Raw genomic sequence first — 22,765 nt, 5'->3', positions numbered from 1 at the left:
CTAGTGTAGTGGAAGTGCAATTGCACTATATTCCAGGAATGAAAAAAAAAAAAATACATGCATGCCCCCACCCATGGGCATGACCACCCCGTTTTGGGGGGTTCTCCAGCACCCCTCAATATTCGAGCATTTAAAAAAACTATTTCCCCTAATACAAAACACGATAAAATATGATTAATTAAAAAGAAAATAATAATAATAACAAGGAAAACAAAAGAAAAATGTGTCAGAAACACTCCACTGCCTTGAAATGGTTCAGTCTATTTGATTCCAAGCACCGCATCGTAGGATTTTTGTAATATATCTGTAGTATTACTGTAGTAGTATTTCTAAACTAGAATATTTGTAATATATCTAGTTTTTCTGTAGTAGTAATTCAGTAGTATTTCTGCAGTCAAATTTTTGTAGTATTCATGTACTTTGATTTTTAAAGTATTTCGAAGTATTTTTATAGCATTACTTCAGTTGTATTTATTCAGTATTTGGTAGTGTTTCAATAGTAGTAGCTTTGCAGTATTTCCATTGTACACTTTTTGTATATCCGAAGTATTTCTGTCAAAGTCATTTTGTATTATTTCTGCAATAATATTTATGTAGCAGTCTCTTTGCATTATCTGTCGTGGTATTTTTGTAGTATTTCCATACCATTACTGGCTTGTAATACTACATTTGATAGTTTTGTCGTAATGTTGTAGTATTTATGTTGCAGACACATAAAACGTCAATGGGGAGAAAAGTTGGCACACCCCAAAAAGTTTTTTTTATCACTATTACTATATTTACCTTTGTATATATCCTCATTATATTTTGACAATTTTTGTTCGGGCCGGATAAAGAAGCCTGCCCGGCCGCATGTGGCCCAGGGGCCCTAGTTTGCTTAGCTACGAACCTAAAACGGCCCCTGCCCCACCCCGAACTCGCCAACAAAATCACGGTTGCACGACAAGCGCTACCTGCTGCCGGAGCCCAGCTTCATCCTGGATCCCCCTCCCGCCGATTCGGCCCCTGGAGCGCCACGGGTTCTCCCCACCCCTGTCCTTCGGAGACGACGCAAAATCCCGTCCGCGGCTGAGAAAGCTGCCGACGCTTCTGCCGGTATCGCAAGAAATAGAGCGGGAGGGAAGGAGAGGACGCGGGAGGCGTGGGTGTGACGAATTGAGGATGCGGAGGGGGCGGCGGAGGAGAAGGGGGCGGGGGGAGAGAGGAAAAGTGTCACCTACCTGATGGTGTCCGTGTGGTAGACGGCATCCTCGCATACCTGAAAAGGAAAAAAAACAATAAGTGGCTGCCCGTCTTTAAAAGATGTGAGGTGAAAAGGAGCACATCGGCTCAATAGTGAGAGAGAGAGGAGAAATATCAGCTGGGTGGGGGGCCAGGGGGGGGGAGAGAGAGTGGGAACCTCCAATGCAGCCAGATTGCAGATACATGGGAAAAGGAGGCGAGCGAGGAGGGGGGGGGGAAGGGGGGGGGGCACGGGGGATACAGGTGCTTCCATCTGTTGAGGCTGGAGACCACATCATCACTGCAACCCATTTGAAGCCATAGATACACAAAAAAAGATACATTTCTTTATTGTTTATATCAGGGGTGTCAAACTCATTTTACCTCGGGGGCCACAAGATAGAACAAACATTCTCTTGGGGGCCGGACTAGTAGATTAGAGAGAAAGAAAAAGAGAGAAAGAAATAAGACAAAGCGAAGGAGAGAAAAAGAGAGAGGGTGGGACAATGAAAGAAAGAAAGGGAGAAAGAGAGAGAGAAGAGAGAGGGAGAGAGAATGTGAGAAACAAAAAAGATATCAAGACAAATAGTGAGAGAGGGGGAAAGAAAGAGAGAGAAAGAACGATATCCAAAGAGAAATAGAAAGTGAGAAAGAGGGAAGGAGAGAAAAGAGAAGGAGAAAAAGAGAGAATGGGAGAAGGAGGAAAGAGAGCGAAAGAGGGAAAAGGAAAAATGGAAGAGAGAGCAAAAGAAGGTAAAAAGACACAGAGATAGAAGGAGACAAAGGGAAACTAAGAAAGAGAAAGAGACACAGAAAGTGAAAGAGAGAGACACAGAGAGTAAGAGAAAAAGGGAGGAAAAGAAAGAGAGAGAGAGAGAATGTGAGAAACAAAAAAGATATCAAGACAAATGGTGAGAGAGGGGGAAAGAAAGAGAGAGAAAGAATGATATACAAAGAGAAATAGAAAGAGAGAAGGAGGGAAGGAGAGAAAAGAGAAGGAGAGAAAGAGAGAATGGGAGAAGGAGAGAAGGGGGAAGGGGGAGGGAAAGAGAGCGAAAGAGGGAAAAGGAAAAACGGAAGAGAGAGCAAAAGAAGGTAAAAAGACACAGAGATAGAAGGAGACAAAGGGAAACTAAGAAAGAGAAGGAGACACAGAAAGTGAAAGAGAGAGAGAGACACAGAGCGTAAGAGAAAAAGGGAGGAAAAGAAAAAGAGAGAGAGAGAATGTGAGAAACAAAAAAGGTATCAAGACAAATAGTGAGAGAGGGGGAAAGAAAGAGAGAGAAAGAATGATATACAAAGAGAAATAGAAAGAGAGAAGGAGGGAAGGAGAGAAAAGAGAAGGAGAGAAAGAGAGAATGGGAGAATACTGGATGCCGGGCAGAGTCAATGAGCTGCAGCTGGCACCAAGTCAAAGAGAGAGAGGAAAAAAGAGAGAGAGAGAGAGAGAAAAAGGGAGGAAAAGAGAGAGAGAGAGAGAGAGAGAGAGAGAGAGAGAAAAGAAAGAAATACAAGTACTGTGTCTTTCTTCGAGGCACCTGGCTTTGGCAACATCAAGTTGACATATTCCAACCTGCAGCTTGTTTTTCTCTTGCACTTCTCTGAGCGTTGTCTCGCGGGCCGGTTTCAATCCCTTAGCGGGCCTGATCTGTCCCCCGGGCCGCACGTTTGACACCCCTGGTTTATATCTATATACCAAAGCCATATCCAGTCTTCATTTGACCTGTGAAAAGTGATGGGCATGCTCAAAAATCTATGGGTCCCAACAGAGATCTATGGCTCCCCAAAATTTAGTCTTATCGCGATTGAAATATATCATATAAATCTATATATTCATTCAGTTAATTGGTAATACAAATCAGTTATCACTTCAGATTTTTCAGTTCATATATTCTTCGTGGTGTGCTGTCCCGCCATAGTTGTAATGCCTTCTCAAGGTCCAATCCATTATCATCCTCCTCATAGCGTCACCGGGAATATAATTGAGTCCATTTTGGCAGAAAAGTCCTTTTCTTGCTAGGAGTATTCTTTTGTTTATTATCTTTTGTCGAATCGTTCGCTTCGACACGCGTGTTTTCCTTGCCTCCGCGGTCTTCGGAGGAATTTCTCCGCCGTTTTTATCACTTTTTGCATTATGTTATATTATATTTTGGGCTCAAGGGCCACGCGGTAGGAAAAAGACTCTCACGGCGGCCAGACTAGTAGAATAAAAGAGATGGATTAGAGAAAGAGAGAGTGATAGAGAGACAAAGTGAAAGAGAGAGACAGAAAAGAGACAGGGGAAAAAAAATACAGAGAAGAGTGAACAAGAGAGCAAGACAAGAGAAAGAGACAGATATATAGGAAAAGATGGAGGGAAAAAGAGTGAGAAAGAGAAAAGAAGAGCCCAAGAACGAAACAAAGAGAAAAAAAGGAAAACAGATGGAGTGAAAAGAGAGCAAGACAAGATAAATAAATAAGAGCATCAGAGACAAAGAGGGGGAAAAAAACATAAAAAGAAAAGGGAAAAGAGAAAGACAAAGAAACAGAAATAAATAGACAAAGGGAGAGAGATAAAAACAGGAAAAGGGGCAGAAAGGGAGAAAACAAAAGAGCGTGGCAAGAAAAAGAAAATAAAAAAGTGAGAGGAATAAAGGGAGTACGAGAGAGAGTGATAGAGAAACAGAGTGAAAGAGAAAGACAGAAAAGGCGGAAAAAAGGAGCAAGACAAGAGATCAAGAATAAAGAGAAGGGTGAACAAGAGAGAAGGTAGGAAAGAAGGAGACAGTGATATGGGAAAAGAGGGAGGGAAAAAGAGTGAGAAAGAAAAAAAAACTGCCCAAGAACGAGACAAAGAATAAGAGAAAAGGGAAAACAGATGGAGTGAAAAGAGAGCAAGACAAGAGAAAGAGAGAAATAAGAGCATCAGAGACAAAGAGGGAAAAAAACATAAAAAGAAAATGGAAAAGAGAAAGGCAAAGAAACAGAAAGAAATAGACAAAAGGAGATAAAAACAGGAAAAAGGGCAGAAAGGGAGAGAAAACAAAAGAGCAAGGCAAGAAAAAGAAAATAAAAAAGTGAGAGGAATAAAGGGAGTACGAGAGAGAGTGATAGAGAGACAGAGTGAAAGAGAGAGACAGAAAAGAGACAGGGGAAAAAAGGAGCAAGACAAGAGAGCGAGAATAGAGAGAAGAGTGAACAAGAGAGAAGGTAGGAGAGAGAGACAAAAAAGACACGGAGAATGAGACACAGAATATAAGAAATAAATGAAAACAAAAAACAAAGATGAAGTAAAAAGAGAGCAAGACAAGAGAAAGAGAGAAATAAGAGCTTCAGCGACAAAGAGGGAAAGAACAGAAAAAAGGGAAAAGACAAAGACAAAGAAACAGAGAGAATGTCAGAACCAGAACAGGAGGAGGACCCAGATGCGTAACGAATGGGGCAGTCATGCGCGTGGAAACAAACCCCAGTGATTCGGCGATCACTGGGCAGAAGAATTAAGACAGAAGTCCGGCTTGGAAAAACAGGAAGCCAGAGGCAGACGAGATCACTACCATATACACAAGCAGATACCGGATAGGACGGGACAGACATGATTGATACCAAATACACGAGCAGATACCGGACAGACGGGGTCGATACCAGGCAAGACGGGACAACCAGGATTGATACCAGGTACATGAGCAGATACCGAACAGACGGAGTCGATACTGCACAGGACGAGACAGACGGGATCGATACCAGACACTGGAGTCAGATATCAGACAGGACAAGACAGGCGGAATCGATACCCGATACTGGAGTTAGATATCTGACGGGACTAGACAGACGGGATCGATACCAGGCAAGACGGGACAACCAGGATTGATACCAGGTACATGAGCAGATACCGAACAGTCGGAGTCGATACTGCACAGGACGAGACAGACGGGATCGATACCAGACACTGGAGTCAGATATCAGACAGGACAAGACAGGCGGAATCGATACCCGATACTGGAGTTAGATATCTGACGGGACTAGACAGACGGGATCGATACCGGACAGGATACCGGACAGAATCAAAACACACATCTTGTGTGTGCAGAGGTTTGTTGACGGACTGACAAAAGAGTGAGAGCACTGAGCTTAAATAGGAGGGAAGCCAATCAGGCAACGAGCCGCAGGTGGCACCAAACGGGCAGGGCCGAGTGAGGGCAATGGGTAACTGTGACAGAGGAAGAAAAAAAAAGAAAGGGAGAGAGATAAAAAGAGGAAAAAATGGCAGAAAGAGAAAGAAAACGAAAGAGCAAGACAAGAAAAAGAAAACAGAAAGAGTGAGAGAAATAAAGAGCATGAGAGACGGAAAAAAGGAGTACGAGAGGCACCGCATGTTTGACACCCCTGGTCTAAAACAAGAAATGAAAAAAAGTGGCTTATCCACAAATGTCATAAAAATTTCCAGGGCTAGCATCAATTTTCAAGAAATACATACCAAACTACTGTTACCTTTAGGTTGTGGGTGATGGACCCATGTGGGGGAGGCAAGCAGAGGAGGCAAGAATGAAATGACAAAGACAAAAAATGCTGAAAACACGTTTACTTCTGAGGGGTTCAGGATGATTGGGCACAGGTGTGTGATAATTGCACACACCTGTGCCCAGTTCAAAACACCAGTTGGGGGCCCTCTGGTGGTGGACAGTGTTCCCTCTAAGCTGCGCACAAGAAAATCTAGCCAGCGCACAAAAATCAGGGATCAAAATGGCTAATTAAAAAGCGAATTAAGTCCAAGTTGCAGTGCATGAAGGGAAAAATACACGGGTTCGCCTGACGCTGTGTCCTAAATGCGGTATTTTGAAGTCGAGTCGAAGTAGAACGAAGTTGAGTCAAGTGAGTAGAGTTTGTCGAGAACCGGCTTCTTCGGCTCGGCTCACTAAAAGGAACTCTTCCTCTTTTTTTCTATTTTCCTCCTGTTCTCTTCCTCTTTCCCTTTCTCTCTCATTTACAATATTTCTCTCCCCCTCTTTTTCTGTTATTTTTTACTCCTTTTCTTTCTTCTTTTTCTTTCTTGTTCTCGCTTTTCTCTCCCTCGTTCTTTCTCTCCTTTCCTGTCTTTGTTTCTCTTACTTCTTCTCCCTTCTCTCTCCCTTTTCCCTTTCCCTTTCTCACTCTTCCTCTTTTTTTCTATTTTTCTCTCGTTCTCTCCCTCTTTCACTTTCTCTCATTCACAATTATTCTCTCTCCCTCTTTTTCTGTTATTTTTTAGTCTTTTTCTTTCTTCTTTTTCTTTCTTGTTCTCCCTTTATTTGTTTTTTTTGTTCTTTCTCCCTCTTCCTCTTTTTTCTATCTTTCTCTTGTTCTCTCTATCTTTTACTTTCTCTTTCTTTCACAATTATTCTCTCTCCCTCTTTTTCTGTTATTTTTTAGTCTTTTTCTTTCTTCTTTTTCTTTCTTGTTCTTCCTTTATTTGTTTTTTTTGTTCTTTCTCCCTCTTCCTCTTCCTCTTTTTTCTATCTTTCTTTTGTTCTCTCTCTCTTTCCCCTTCTCTCATTCACCATTTTTCTCTCTCCCTCTTTTTCTGTTATTTCTTACTCTTTTTCTTTCTTGTTCTCCCTTTTCTCTACCTCTTTATTCCTCTCCTTTCCTCTGTCTTTGTTTCTCTTACTTCTTCTCCCTTCTTTCTCCCTTTTCCCTTACCCTTTCTCACTCTTCCTTTTTTTTTTCTATCTTTCTCCTGTTCTCCCCCTCTTTCCCTTTCTCATTCACAATATTTATCTCTCCCTCTTTTTCTGTTATTTCTTACTCTTTATTTCTTCTTTTTCTTTCTTGTTCTCCCTTTTCTCTCCCTCTTTCTTTCTTCTTTCTTTCTATCCTTTCCTCTGTATTTGTTTCTCTTACTTCTTCTCCCTTTTCACTTACCCTTTCTCACTCTCTCTCTTTTTCCCCTTCTCCCTGTCCTTTTCTTTGTCCCTCTCTCTTCACTCACTTTCTTTATCTCTCTCGTTCTCCCTTTTCACTCCCTCCCTCTTCCTTATGCCTTTTCTCCCTCTTTTTGTTTTCCCTTTCTCGTCTTTATTACTCTAAAGCGGTTGCCCTTTGCGCTCACGAGCAGCAACAAGTAGCTGGAAGCTTGAAAAGGGGTTGGCGTGAGCTGTTTTAAAGGGCGGGCATCGTAATTTCCAAGGAACGGCTTAGCGAAATCGGAGGAGATGAAAGTTTTGCTGCTAGCGAGAAGAAGAGGCCGGCTCCATCCACGGCCCCCATACCGCCCACCTTCTTCTTCTCTTTTCCCAAGCAGTTGCTAAGGTGACGGCAAAGGCTGAATTTTAATCGGACCAGAAATGGAAGCCACCTCGCCTTCTTTTTATACCGAATGTTCACGTTGCTCTTTTTTCGGGGACCGTTTCGGAAGAAGGAACGAAAAAAAAAACGGGAAAAAAATGAATGAACCACCTGTGAGGTGAACATCAAATCGATTTACCGGCGAAGCAGTAAAGTTTAACGGGGCCTTTAATCCGATACGCCTGCAATACGTGTCCGGGGGAAGCCGCTTTTCGCGACTTCCTGATTCGTTCTGAAATTTCCCTTCAATTATTAGGAGCATAGATTAGGTGAATTTTAGAGGTGGACCCAAACGCAGGAAGCGTTGGTATGAAATCACGATATTGTCCACAAAGTCCCAAACAAATGGTCATCTATCTATCTACCCCGGTCATATCCCCTCAGAGGGGTGACCGACAGCAAGACAAACACAAACCATAACAAAGAAAATTTAAAAAAAAGGAAAAAAATAGCAAAAAACACCCACACATATTTTGGGACTATGGCCAACCCAAATGGCCAAACACCCAAACAAGTTAGGCACCTAAGTCGGTCATGCTTTCGTCCCTCCGGATGAAACGGGACACAAGAAAGTGGCCATGTTACCCGGGTCAGGGTGACACAACACACTCTTCTGTCCAACAGCTTTCACTGGTTTACCCCTGCCGCATCATACAAGTGCCCTGCCCATCCCTTAGAACGGGTCCAAACATCCCACTATCCTTTTACAACACATCTCCACTCATTCCTATCACCAACAAGAGCTCTAGCTTCCACTAGATCTAGACCTCTTTCCTGCCGTGCACTCATTTATAACACCATCCATCTACAGTGGAACCTCGCTAGTTCGCGGTTCCACTTTTGCGGGTTCAGAGCTTCGCGGGTCTAAAAAAATAGACCTTACCTTCTCAATAAAAGCATTTATTGACTTGACGCCATTGAGCGCGAGCTTATGTCAACTGAGGACACGGTGTGGACACTCTTATTGTGAAGGGGAGGGGGAGGCCCTGACACAATGCTTAGTCATTGCCGCTTCGATCTCAAGAATTTCACTCTCTCTCTCTACCCGTATTCTATATGGTGTACTGTATACAGGGGGGGTATACTGTATACCTGTATATGTTTTTTTAAGCATTTTTGAAGGGGCGCCGCTACTTCGCGGAATTTTAGTTTTCGCGGGTGGTCTCGGTCCCCATTAACCGCGATAACCGAGGGATTACTGTACGTCAATCGCGGCCTTCCTCTTGGTCTCCTTCCATTGACTTCAAATGGTCAAAAACAACAATTAAACTGTCTGAACCAGAGAGCAAAAACTAAAAAACCTCAGAAACTGGAAAACGTGTGGAAAACAAAAGCTGAAAATGAAACATTACCCGACAACGAGTGCTGTCCAAAATGTCCTTATGAAGGGTCAGGCTAATTGAAAAAGATGAGGCGCCCTCTAGTGGACAGAGGCGCACCAGACCCTAAGAGTTACCGTATTTTCCGCACTATAAGGCGCACCTAAAAGTCTTAATTTTTTTCAAAAGCTGTCCATGCGCCTTATAATACAGTGCGCCTTATATATGGCTCAATATTAAATATCAAGGTCTCGCAACTTACGCAACAGCCGCCGACTCGATTTTCCCCCGAACGTGGAGTAGTCCGCGGTGTATGCTGGGATTTATATACCGGCGTTTCATTGGCTTACCAATGTGTCAATCATCATTTGAATCGATCGCTATTGGCTAAAGTTATTCGGAGCCTCGGATAGGCTAGAGGGCCGAAACAAACCCTGCAATTGGCTGAAAAAGATGTGTCAATCATCTGTTGAATCGATCGCTATTGGCTGAAGTTATTCGGAGCCTCGGATTGGCTAGAGGGCCAAAACAAACCCTGCAATTGGCCGACAAAGATGTGTCAATCATCCGTTACATCGATCGTTATTGGCTGAAGTTATTCGGAGCCTCGGATACGCTAGAGGGCCAAAACAAACCCTGCAATTAGCCGCAAAAGATGACTGAATAGCAAGCTTGCTAAACTACGCCATAGAGAAACATGTTTCATTAGTCTGTATTTGTAAATATTCTACTCTCCCGGATTTACTTCACTCACGGTTGTAAGAAGACCATGGTTGCGTACAATTATTGAACGTGAGAACTTAGGTGAGCTCTACGGCTTTATATTTTCCTGGTATCTTGTTTTAGAACGATCTTGATGTTGCTGTGATGAGTTGAGTGAATTCAACTCAATTCCAAGTGTTTATTGTCATATGCACAGTAAAGTCGCGAGCGAAAAAGAAAATAGAAACTAAGGAATGGTTGGCCTTTCTTGAATCTTAAGACTTTAATCTTCCGAATGATATTTGAAACGACGCAATTGAGTGACATCGTACGGACACCGCATTCGCACGTGTCGACGACACGTATTTGCTTCTTTGCAAGCTTTGGGAATGTTAAGGGGGTAATCAGTTGGACTGAATCATCTGACTGTTTTGTCCACGTTCCCATTGTAGCGCCTTATAATCCGGTGCGCCTTGTCTATGGAAGATATAGGACCAAAAACTCTTTTTTGGGGGTGCGCCCTATAACCCGGTGCGTCCTATAGTGCTAAATACGGTACAATGACAAACAGAAGAACTCTGGAACCAACCATACCAGATATTTGGTAGCAGACAAACAAGAATCCAAATTTGATAACCCAACAGATAACCAGGTTATGGATTCAATACATGATTTTCCTCCCGGACTTGCAACCCTGGCTCTACACGAGGGATGTCAAAGTCAAATGCGTGGAGAGCTGAATCAAAAATTGAGCTAAAAGCCAAGAACCAGACTCATGGTATGCTGACAATTTTTCAAATGCCGCCGATAATCGAGTGAAGCTCCTGACAACAAAGTAAATATATTAAATTATCATCAAAAATATACAGCGATATTTTCTTATGGCTTATAGTAATATTGAATTTTAAACAGCCACAAAAAAGGCAAATATCTTTAAATGAAAATCCTCATAAATTGACCATTAAACTAAAGAAGCTGCTAATGCTAATTGCAGCTAACAACCCCGAAACCCTTTTCAAGCTAAGATCTTGTTTTTGTTACTACTTAGTGCAAAGGGCTCCTATGCATTTCTGAAATAACTACTTATGTTATTACCAGGTTCGATTATTGGGAGTAGAGTTAAATAGACTCAATCCTGCACTAAGAAAAAAATGAGTTTACTAGAAAATTACAATGACCCAGACCTGGTGAGCTATTTTCACTGTCAGGACCAGAACGGAAAAAGGACCCATGTTTCTCAGAAGTTTTATAGAAGAAAGGGAAAGGGTTGCGCCCACGATCCGGGGATTGCCGGACGCGGGGAGCAGGTCGCTCTGAACGCGGAAGTGGGACTTCCGTGGCGAGCGATGGCGGTGTCGGGAATGGAAAAAACGGTTCAGTAGCCTGGGATAGAAGAGAAAAAACGTGGTCGGGATAGGAAACAAGTCGAAAGCTAGGAGGGGAGAGTAGACGTGGTCGAGATCAAAAACGGATCGTTATTTGGGACGGGAGAGCAGACGAGGTCAAGGTCAAAACAGATCGTACTGGGAGACAAACAGGAGCAAAAAACGGGACAGGCAAAAGAAGGCTTGTTGTGTACAGAGATTCGCAGAAAGACCGACAAAAGGGGACTGACAGGATCAAGTTTAAATACTGACAGGAAGCCAATCTGTCAACAAGCTGCAGCTGGTGCCACATGGGCAGGCCCAATTGGGCGCCATGGCAACCGTGAAATTCACAACAGGTCCACGGGCACAACTACTGAGACCCCTGCCCAAAAACTGGTGAGAGCGTCCGGGATGTCAGCCACTAAAGCAATGCTAGACCACGCAAATACAAAAAGAAATAGCTTTATCTCATCTCATTAGCTGTACCGCTTATCCTTATTAGGGTAGCAGGGGGGGCTGGAGCCCATCCCAGCCATCTCCGGGCAGTGGGCAGGGGGCACCCTGAACTGGTTGCCAGCCAATTGCGGGGCACAAATAGCTATATGCTAAAGCTAAATATGTGCTCACCACTCAATTTTCCAGTTAGCTCGCCGCTGTTTTTCAGGTACCATCATTAGCCTTAGGTTTCTGTTTTAGCATGAGTGAGCTAAATTGATTCCCATGAAAAGAACAACAGCAATGTGATATCACTAGAGAATTTAAAATCCAGTAAAGTGCAAAAATCCATTACCTATAAACAACACTTACGAAACAATAATGCCTCGAGATCATTTCAGGGGCCGAAGAAAACCTCGCGGGCCGCAACTTTAACACGCGTGCTCTACACGGTTCTCCCGCTTCTTTTCCACATTTCGCCTCAGTTCTCCCTAACAAAACGATACATTTCTCCAACGCGAGAATCTATCGGGAGCATATGTTTGAGACTCACCATGTTGATGCCTCTGGGCAAAGAGATGGATCTGGCAGGCTGTCTCGGAGAGTCGAGATTCCGTTCCAGGAAAGCTTTCGTTTCGAATCCTTGGCAGAAATTGGGAGGGGGCGGAATCAGGTTTTGCTCGTCCGTCAGTAAGGACGGCACATCGTCCGATCGGATCCCTTCGTCATCATCCGTCCGGTCGTCCATTCTCACCAGGTCGATGTCTGTCTCCAGATAGGGTGGCAGTTCGGTTTCAAATGGGTTCTGGAGCTCCATTGAGAAGTCCTGCTGTTGAGCCAGGGGGCAACCTGTGGCTTTTCTGGTCCTGGTCTTGATCTCGTCGCTAAACCGAAGAGATAAACTGGTTTTCCAAAAGCCTTTAAGGGGTTGGGTCAAAGATGTTGGACGTCACCTCGTCCGGAAATGTGAAATCTTGACTTTGTAGATCTTTGCCACCAGCGGACACTGACTGTGTTTGGACCCCAGCTTGTGTCTGGACACAACCCCACCCCTGTTTGTTGCCCTGTTTGGCATTCGACGGAGTCGCTCCCTCCTCCCTACGGCAGAGTTTGCACCCTTTCTGCTAGTTCGACCGTCCGCCTACGAAAAACTGCCCGGCTCCGTCTGTTGTGATTGAGCTTTGGAGGCGAGAGGTGACCCCCTGACTCCAGCTGTCCGGGCTACCCTTGGATTCACCTCTACATCCTTGGTTTCAACAACTGGAGGCCGACCGACCTGGAAGAGGACTTGTCGGATGAAAGGCCCATTAGCTCCTTCAACCAGAGGGGGAAGGACCAGGACCGATAATCCGAAGGGATTTTAGCTGTAGTCTCATTGACATGACACCAAGCGAAGCTACCAAAGAAGGACTGTGACCACAAGGGTTGTGTTATGGAAGCTTCAATTTCCTTCTCCGGATGGTGAAAACTGCAACAATACAATACAGTGCATTAAGACCTCGTGCCAATATGTTGATAAATATATAGTGCTTATTGTACACTGTGTGAATTAAGATAAAATAAAGGTTTTTAAATTGCCTTGTTAATCGTTCAACATATATTGAGATGGATTGGACATGAAACCGTCATGTCAGCCATAGTCTTTGGTTCCAACAATTTCCCTGGAACCAGAAGCAGTGTTCCCTCTAAACTGAGTGTGTGAGTTTTTAGAGTTTTTCAAGAACCGGCTCCTTCGGCTCGGCTCACTAAAAGGAACCGGCTCTTTCGGGTCCTAAACGGCTCTTCAGGTTGTTTTTGCTTCTTTCATCCCTATATGACCAAATATTGTGTAAAGTTATGCACAAAAGGACTTAAAGGAAGGAGGAATAGAAGAAAAAGGAAAAAAAAATACCAAAATGAAAAAGTAGTGAAAAAAAGAAACAAGAGGAAGAGAAAAAAGGAGGAAAAATTCAGAAAAAAGCCAGAAAAAAATGAAAAGAAAGAGACAAAGGAAAAAAGTAAATAGAGAACAAAAAGAAAAAGTAACAGCTAGGAAAAAATAAACACGATGAGATTTTTTAAAAAGGGATTAAAAAAATAGAAAAAACAGGGAAAAAAATAGAAAAAAACAGGGAAAAAGAAGAAAAGGTTTGCGTTGCATTCAAATAATTTCCAATTATATCAAGTGAATCTTGTTGCCAACATTGTACTTCCACTAAAAAATGTGATTAAATACAGTTCTGTATCTTACAACCGACTAAATAAGCCCCCAAAAATGTTCGTATTATGCGACAAAAGATACCAGGAAAAAAAAAGAAAGTAAATGGAAATCTAGTGAAAGAATACAACCTTTGCAATAGTACATTAGTCAATTCATTCAAAAGTGAAAAATGATTTTGCATTGCCGGAAACTCAGCAAAATGTAAGGTGATGTCAAGTTTTGGACATGTTTAATAATGACTTAGTTGCCACACTTGGGATTGCCGTTGCTCACTGTTGTTTCAAGCGTTGCTCACCGACTTTGTGTGAACGCTTAGACCCCTGGAAAATTAAAGGGAACATTGACCAAAAGTGCCGTGGGAAACCCCTTAGTAGTATTAATTCACTCAAGCTCAAATAAACACAAAATATTCATGGAGAACACTTTTTTAATAAACTCAAATCCATTTTTAGCCTTATGCTATATTTTAAACACAGTAAATTATTTTTTTAAAGAATAAAAATGGCATAATGGGCATCTACTCTATTCTTTTCATTCGAATTTCATTGCCCTGGCATCAGGGGAAAACTTGCCGAACTTTTAGTCTATTTCTTTGCTATGAGACTGCAACTTTGCTCTATTTTTGCAGCTGGTCGATGAAACCCACCCTAGTGGACAACACCGATTCCAGAGAGTTTTAAGCCTAATTCATTGTCATTGGTGTGCAAGCTTAACCTGAACGAGATTCAAACGTTTTCACTCATCTCTCCAGACTTGCCGAGCTTCTGGCCAAGTCCATAGCTTTAGTATGTGACTGCAACTCCTGATTTTTGCAACTGGCCGATAAACAACACCAGTATCAAATACTTTTAACCCAACTCGTTGTCATCAGTGTGCAAGCCTGACCTGATAAAGATCCAATCGTTTTCACTCAGGGCTGAGCAGATGGACTCTCTCACTGCCAGGATAGCATTCTGCCATGTCGGGCCGTCCGTGACTTCAAATTTAATCAGTTTCTTGATGTCAATGGGACAAAAAAAATCCCCCACACATCATATCTGCATTTCTTCTGAGACATTGTAAACTCTCTCGTGTCTTTGAGGTGAATGAGAATGCGTATTTTCTGCACAATTCCTGACACTATCTTTGCAAGTTAAACAGCGCTGGCACCGCGGGACTGTTTCGTAATTAGAATGCCTATCGATAGCGGAGCCGGCAAAGCTTTTCAGCGTTTTCCAGGTCACTGACTGGAGAGGAGCATTGATTTGACGTAGCACTTAGCTAGCAAGCCGATAGAGAGCACTGCTTTTAACGGGGACGGATCTCGGGAGTTCATTTTGTCCCGTAATGTCTATGTTTTAGTGAAGGTTGAGACCAAATCATGTATATCGGGAGACGTTACATTGAGCACTGTTAAGCATTGAAAGAAAAATGTTATTTCTGGAGATAGTTCTAAAGTCAGATCTTCACCAACTGAAAGCAAAACCCGGTCTAGGGACCAAAACTTTAATGTCCGCTCTATAAGACAATAAATATATGTAAAGAGTTGATTTTGTCCCGTCATGTCTTTGTTTCAGTGAAAGTTGAGACCAAATATCTTGGATCAGTACTTTTGGGAGAAGTTACAATGACCACTGTGGAGCATTTCAAGAAAAATGTTATTCCTGGTGAAGGATTTTATACATTTGACTATAAAGGATTTTATACGATTGAATACAAGTTACATTTATTGAGTTTAATGCTATATTTATTTACTGACTGTGCCTTTATTCAATGAGCAGTGAAAGTTCAGGGCAGGCATAAGTGGTGGAAGAGGTTGTTTACAGGAACGGGACGTGCTGTTGATAAGATAATCGGCACACCCAGACGCTGTTGACGCAGAAAGGTGTTGTTTTGAGGAAGCCAGACATTAAGACAGCTCGTCTATGAGATTGTGAAGCCCACATTGGGCTTCCTTGGCACGCCCATGGGAGGAGCCGGCACACCATTATGCAGGGAGAAGATGGCCGATGGGAGAAGGCTTCCTAGAGACTCCAACGTCACTACTTCGGCCATCTTAGATGGAGTACACTTAGCTAAATTGTTAGGGAAAATGAATCTACCCCGTGTGAAAATGTCGGCTTTCCTGTTCATTTTTCCCTCGAGAAACGAGCGCGCATAAATTGTTGGGTGAACGTAGGTTGTGTTTGGTTACTGGAGTCAGAATTTGGTAAACGGTACATTTTGATAATTGGAGATAGTGCTGGAGTCAGAACATCACCAACTGAAAGCGAAACCTGGTTTCGGTTTAGAGCTATCCAACTCTGTGTGAGTGACAAAAATTTCGGTTGAGAAAATTGGTGTAGGACTGGCCTCAGGTCCAAGATCTCAAGAACAAGAGCACAACTCGGCGGAAGGCTCAAACATCTGAAACCGTCAAGCTCCAATGAGGTCCTACATAGTCAAATCTGGGATCAGACAGCAAAAAGTGTCCACCAATCCAGACTGGAGCCGTCCCCAGAGTCATTAGCGTGCACAGGATATGCTAGGAGACCCTGGAGACCAGAACGTCTGCTCACGGCAAAGAACGTGTTATTTCCCCGAGGTTCCTCTATGGTTCCTTTTCAGACAGCTTTAAGCCACTCTCAAGATAAACGTCTTTAATTATCTCTTTTCAATTTCGCCAGCGCAAAAGGGACGGCGGACAATTTATAACCGTCGCCGACAACAGAGAGCCGAAGCCCCGAGGTAATGATGCGCAAATAGATTCTCCCTAAAACTGCAGAGACGGGAAATCCGAACCGTTTCCGTCCGAGGCGGCTCGTCGTAAAAAACCTCGGTGATCGATTGCTCTTATGAAAGGTTTAGAGCGCTGTTTTCCAAACCTTATTTGAGACAAACCACAATTTCTTTCATTAAAGAAGATCCATGCTAACAGCTACATGCCCAGCCCCTACTGTCACGATTCCTTAGCTTAGCTTATTTTGACCATCTTTTTTTGTAAATATTGGTTTCAGAATGAGGTGATAGTAGTTCCTTTGTAAAAAATGGCACAAAATACAGCAAACGAAAAGTTTCCCGCTGTACAATATTTCGCTTGAGCGCAACAGGTGCATGCGAAAGAAGAAAGGGTGCTGTGTGGGCAGATATACTCACCCAATCGAATTGCTCTGTATAGTTTGTGCCGTGGGTTTTCATCATAAATTGTCAACATACATTATTTAATGATTATTTGATGATTAAAGAATTCCTGAGTGACATACAGCCTAAGCGAGGTCTGTTGGTGTGAAACCTGGACTATAAACTGTCGTGGAAACCGTACCCTTAATATACTGGACCCAACCGATTTCTCGCCTTGTGTTTCATTGGCTCGCAACGAATCAGAATCGGAACGACACAGATGAAATTTGCATGAGCAAACTTATCTCCAAGCCATATGGAATCGTGAAAACTCATATGGCTCGCGATCTATAATATATATACTTCCAACCCCTGGTTTAGAGCATAAAAATATCTCAAGTATTCAGATGTTGAAGTTATATACTATTTCATACGCTGTTTTATTCCACTTATACTCAAAAATACTTGTCCTAAGTTTGACCTCAGCCTTGAGTGCAAGGGTGTCGTAAACCGCCTTTGATTTGGAATGTGTCTTTGGTTTCAGAGTGTGCAGATAACAATGACTTATCACCTCGCCTGGGGGGTAGGGCGATGACCTGTCACCTTTCTCCCAAACTTCAAAGGACTATTGGGAAATTTGCTGCAACACGGCGCGGACCAATCAGCCAGAGGCTTTGTCATGGGGCGTGAACATTTCATCGGCGTGGGTGATAAGATGTGAAAACCCCCTCGTCTTTCTCCACACGATTGTAATTGGCGAGGAAGAAAGATCCGATTTGTTCAACTCTTTAATTAAAGTAATATGTGGAGTATACGCGACTCAATAATTTCTCCGGCTTCTGGACATGCTCCAACAGTAAGGGATTACACAAGACACAGGAAGTGTCTTCGGAGTCAGATTTCAGTATAATAAATGTTAAAACCTTACAATGTCAACACAAATTATGAATGTTGCTACGAAAGAATAGTCAGTTCGTACCTGCGTAAGAAGCTTTCTCCGTTTCTCCAGACTAAGCTTCTAAGACCTATACAGTGAAAAAGGGAGAATAGAGAGTAAAAGATTACGGACAGAGGTATCTTCTTTATCGACGTAACGACGGATGGAGGAGGGTGACCTCTCGTAAATTGGCCGGATGCAGCGACAGCCTTAAACAACCTGGGATGCCGTCCAACAGTTAATGTGGAATTCTGCAAGCAGATGCCAATTTATGTACAGTGCCGTGAAAAAGTATTTGTCCCCTTACTGAAGGTTTCAGATCTTCAACCCGGTTTTAATATCACACAGAGAACCCAAATATCCATAAAATGCAGTTTTGAAATGGATTCCATTTAAGGCACAAAAATATCCATTCGCAGCTGGCCCTGTGTGAAAAAGTCATTGCCCCCTGAATCTAATAGCAGTTGGTAACCAGTCTTTCACAACGCAGTGGAGGAATTTTGGCCCATTCTTCTTTGCATGTTGGTTTAAGATCAGGTAATTGTGTCATTGTGATTACTTGACCACCAGTGATGCAAACGACATACGAACAGAAATCTCACTGTATTTGGCACCAACCCCAGAGCATGATGCTAACGCCACCATGTTTGACAGCGGGCAGAGAGTTTTCATGGTGATGTGCAGTGTGACGTAAGGCTTTGCATTCAGCCCAATGCTAAATCTATTCTACCCTGGTCATGCTGGAAGTTGGATTACCACTTGTGAGGCACCTTCTCAAGGTTTGTTTTCCTCACGCTGAGGTTTTGAGTTTTTCCTTGCCCGCATGTTGGTTTAAGATCAGGTAATGGTGTCATTGTAATCCTGTGCAGTCCTTTGAGATATTTTTGTGATTAAAGGCTATATAAATAAATTTGACTTGACAAAACAGTTTCAAATCTGCTATATTGGATTTTAGCACGAAATGGCTTTTTAAACTCAATCTACAGCATCTCAATTGGATTTGAATCCGACTTTGACTTGACCACACCACATTTTGTTTTTGGTTGTATTAGTCATTTAGAGTGGTTAGCGCATGTGCGGCACAGTTCATGTCTTGGGAACCTCCTGCGTGGGTTCAAATCCAGCTCCAGACTTCCTGTGCGGAGTTTGTATGTTCCCCCCGTGCTTGCGTGGGTTTCCTCCAGGCACTCCGGTTTCCTCCCACATTCCAAAAAACATGCATTTCAGGTGAACTGGCCGGTCCAAATTGTCCCTAGGTGTGAATGGGCGAGCGAGTTGTCTGTCCCCGTGTGCCCTGCGATTGGCTGGCAACAAGTCTAGGGTGTCCCCTGCCCAATGCCTGATGATAATAATAATAATAATAATTATAATAATTTCCTTGTATTGTCATTCTGTGTAACAATGTACACAGAACGAAATGTCGATTGCACCTGACCCGTTGTAGCGAGCCGATGCAGCCGCAGCCAACAGAGGGCGCCGCCGACCATGCAGCCGCAGCCAACAGAGGGCGCCGCCGACCACTTTTTAAGTCTTAGGAATGACTCGGCCGGGGCGCGAACCACCGACCTCCCAGTCTCAAAGCGGGCGCCTTATGATTGCTGGCAAGTAGATTTTTTTTTTTTTTTTTACTAATTTCTTTTGGATTTTGGTGTTCTTGAGATTTTATAGATTACTACACTTTGTCCAAGAGATTTAATTAAAGTATTGTTTTCATTCAACAAAGGGGGTGCCAGTCCATTTGGGGGGGAGTGGGATTACTTTTTAGCCCTAGATTTTTTGGGGTGGTTTAAAAAGATGGAATCAACCTGTATTTTGTATCCTTGGGTTGTCTCCGTGTGATATTAAAATATGTTTGATGTTCCGAAACCTTTGTGGGCAATACACATGCAAAAAAAAAAACAAACGCAGAATTCAGGAAGGGGGCGAATACTTTTTCTCGGCAGCGTGGGAGAAGCTAGTTTCGCCAATCTTGAAAGAAAAACAGCCACTGTTGAGGTTACCATATGGAAGTTGCCACCGGGGCGGCATGGGGGTGTGGCGGGTGGATGCTGCGACCTCGATACATGTCATTAACGCGCCGGTTTTCCGTCGACATTGAGCGCGAGCTGGAATATTGAGCGGCGCTAGCGCTTATTCCAAGGTGTTGACCGACTCAGTCTGCGTTCCGCCCTGAAGCTGGTTTTCAGACGGGTTGAAGGGAACACCTAGTGGGGAAAAGTTAGCATTAAAACGAAGAGAGAGAGACAGAGAGAGAGAAATAGAGAGAGAGAAAGAGAACTAGTGAGAGGGGGAAAGAGAGAAAGAAATGCAAAGAGAAATTAAAAGAGAGAAAGAGAGAAGGAGACAAACGAGGAAAAAAAGAGAGAAGGGGAAAGCAAGAGAGAGAGAGAAGAGAGCAAAAGAATGTGAAAGGACACACAGAGAGAAAGAGACAAAGAGGAACACTGACAGAGAAAAGAGAGAGTAAAAGAGAGAGAGAAAGAAAAGAAGGGAAAAAAATGAGGAGAGTGAAAAAGAGAGTGACTGAGAGAGACAGTGAAAAAGAAAGAAAAAGGAAAAAGTGAAAAAGAGAGAAACTGAGAGAAATTACAAGTGAGAGAAAGAAGGGAAAAGAATGAGTGAAGAGAAAAAAGAAAGTCACTGAGAGAGAGAGAGAGACACAAAGACAGTGAAAGAAATAGAAAAAATAGAGAAACAGGAAGGAAAAGAGAAGAAAAAGAAAGAAAAGATAGAAGGCTACAAAGAAAGAGAGAAAGAGTAATAATTCGTGAGTAATTAAAAAGTTGCCTTAACAGTATGCATTTGTAGAGATCTTGCAAAAAGGATGGCTTATAAATCCAGGGCGTGTTTATTTTGACCATTATTGAGTGCCCATTGTTTGCAAACCATAATGCTGTTCTTTGATCTCCACACCCTTTAGGGTTAATCAGCTTTTTGTAACCTAGAAGATTCTTCATCAAAACAAAGGGCTCGGGGGTGACCTTGACAAGTTGGAATTTTTGTATCTTGTGGATTTTTGTACGGTTCTCTCCTATTGTCCTTGCAAGTTCAAAATTTAGCAATGCCCTCTCTTCTTATTTTGGGTGTCTACAAAATTATAAAACTTAACAATTAGTCATTTGAGCTGGAATGTTTTAATCTTGACGGGTTTGTACAGTCCTCTTCTGTTCTCTCAAGCTCAAAATTCATCTATGTCTTCTTCCCTTATTGTGGGTATCTACTGTACTATACAAATAACAATTGATCCTTTGAGCCGCAATATTTGATTCTTGATGGGTTTTTCTACAGTCCTCTCCTGTTCTTGTTGCAAGCTCAAAATTCATCTGTCTTCTCCCCTCATTTTTGGTGTCTACTAAACTATAAACTTAACAATTGATCCTTTGAGCAAGAATCTTTGAATCCTGATGGGTTTTTGTACAGTCCTCTCCTTTTCTTCTTGCAAGCTCAACATTCATCTGTCTTCTCTCCCCTTATTTTTGGTGTCTACTAAACTATAATTTTAACAATTGATCCTTTGAGCCGGAATATTTTATTCTTATTGTTTTTTCTACAGTCCTCTCCTGTTCTTCTTACAAGCTCAATATTCATCTGTCTTCTCCCTATTTTGGATGTCTACTAAACTTTAAACTTAACAATTGATCCTTTGAGCGAGAATCTTTGAATCCTGATGGGTTTTCGTACAGTCCTCTCCTTTTCTTCTTGCAAGCTCAACATTCATCTGTCTTCTCCCCTCATTTTTGGTGTCTACTAAACTATAAACTCAACAATTGATCCTTTGAGCGAGAATCTTTGAATCCTGATGGGTTTTTGTACAGTCCTCTCCTTTTTTTCTAGCAAGCTCAACATTCATCTATGGCTTCTCTCCATATGTAGGGTGTCTACAAAAACTATAAACTGGTCTTTCAACCTGGAATTTTTACATTAGAATATTTTTGTACAGTTCTCTCTGCTTTTCGCAAGCTCTGAATCCATTGATGTCTTCTCTCTTTAAATTGGGTGCATGTTCAACTATAAACGTATCACTTTAAAAAAAAAAAATGGATCGTCTAATTGCAAATTTGAAGTGTCGTTTGGCATTGGGACTGCTACCTATGGCAGTTTCTTTTAACCAATAACATCCTTGAACCGGAAATGATTTTTAATCAAAAAGGAAAAGCAAAAAAGGGTGACAAGCAGTTGTTGCAGCTTCGCTGTGCGCTATTTATAGCGGCAGGAATTTCCACATCCTGAACCCGGTGCCATCTTGGCGGGCGCTTTGTTATTAATTACATGTTCAACTAGCCCACACACATTTTGTGGTGTCAGCAGCACGTTTCCTTGGCAACAACAGACATTTGCTATCACCTCTCTGCCAAGCCAGCCAAGCGTGCACAACTCCAAAAAAGAATTGGAGAAAATCAACTACTGTGTTATAACAACAACTCGACGAGATGGCTTGTTTTCCCTACTTTAGATCACATATACAGAATATAAATAATTCAACCCCAAGTACGTGGTGATGCAACTTGCAGCAAGGCATTGCTGAGCGATATTGTGAAAAGTGCGCCACCTGCTGCCATGTCACTTTATCTCGGGGCGCAATGAATAGATAAAAATTGGTGTATCTAAATGGCGTGACTTACTCTCAAAAACTGCTGTGAACATTGACAAATGCCACATCACACAGAGTGACTCAGTTAGAAATGTAGGTGTCATATTTGACACAGATCTGTCCTTTCAAACACACGTTAAGAATATTACTAGGACAGCCTTTTTCCATCTTCGCAACATTGCTAAAATTCGCCCTATGGTGTCTCAGTCGGATGCGTTTGTTACCTCCCGTCTCGATTACTGTAATGCACTACTCTCCGGTCTCCCCAAGTCCAGAATCAAGAGTCTTCAGCTGGTACAAAATGCTGCAGCTAGGCTTTTAACTAGGACAAAAACGTCCAATCACATCACAGCGATTTTGGCTAACCTGCATTGGCTCCCTGTTAGCCTAAGATGTGATTTCAAGGTTCTCTTTGTATTATACAAAATCATACATGGACTTTCCCCCTCATATCTTTCAGATCTGATTTCCCCCTATGTTCCAGTCCGAAGCCCTAGTTCTGAGAGCGCCGGTCTTCTGGTGATCCCAAGAGCCAAGAAGAAATCAGTACATTTGAAAATGTTCCCTATTCGGGCCCCGGTGCTGTGGAATGCTCTTCCCCCTGAGATCCGTTCT

The 22,765-nt window shown here is 42.6% G+C and overlaps 1 protein-coding gene across 1 annotated transcript in view; it reads right to left on the bottom strand.

Moving 5' to 3' along the window:
- The window catches only part of LOC148346281 (brain-enriched guanylate kinase-associated protein-like), a 45,187-nt gene extending 29,609 nt beyond the window's left edge, over positions 1–15,578 (bottom strand). Inside the window, 5 exon segments of the mRNA XM_088325647.1 lie at positions 1,221–1,258; positions 11,898–12,270; positions 12,272–12,465; positions 12,570–12,658; positions 15,509–15,578. Coding sequence (XP_088181773.1) covers positions 1,221–1,258; positions 11,898–12,270; positions 12,272–12,465; positions 12,570–12,658; positions 15,509–15,578 — 764 coding nt within the window.
- Between the last annotated feature and the right edge of the window lie 7,187 nt (positions 15,579–22,765).

Source organism: Urocampus carinirostris, chromosome 20 (assembly GCF_059441175.1).
Source record: "Urocampus carinirostris isolate Australia breed hairy pipefish chromosome 20, RoL_Ucar_1.0, whole genome shotgun sequence".
NCBI classification, from domain to species: Eukaryota; Metazoa; Chordata; class Actinopteri; order Syngnathiformes; family Syngnathidae; genus Urocampus; species Urocampus carinirostris.
The sequence above is the reverse complement of the archived record's forward strand: the minus strand, read 5'-3'. Positions and strand labels throughout refer to the sequence as shown.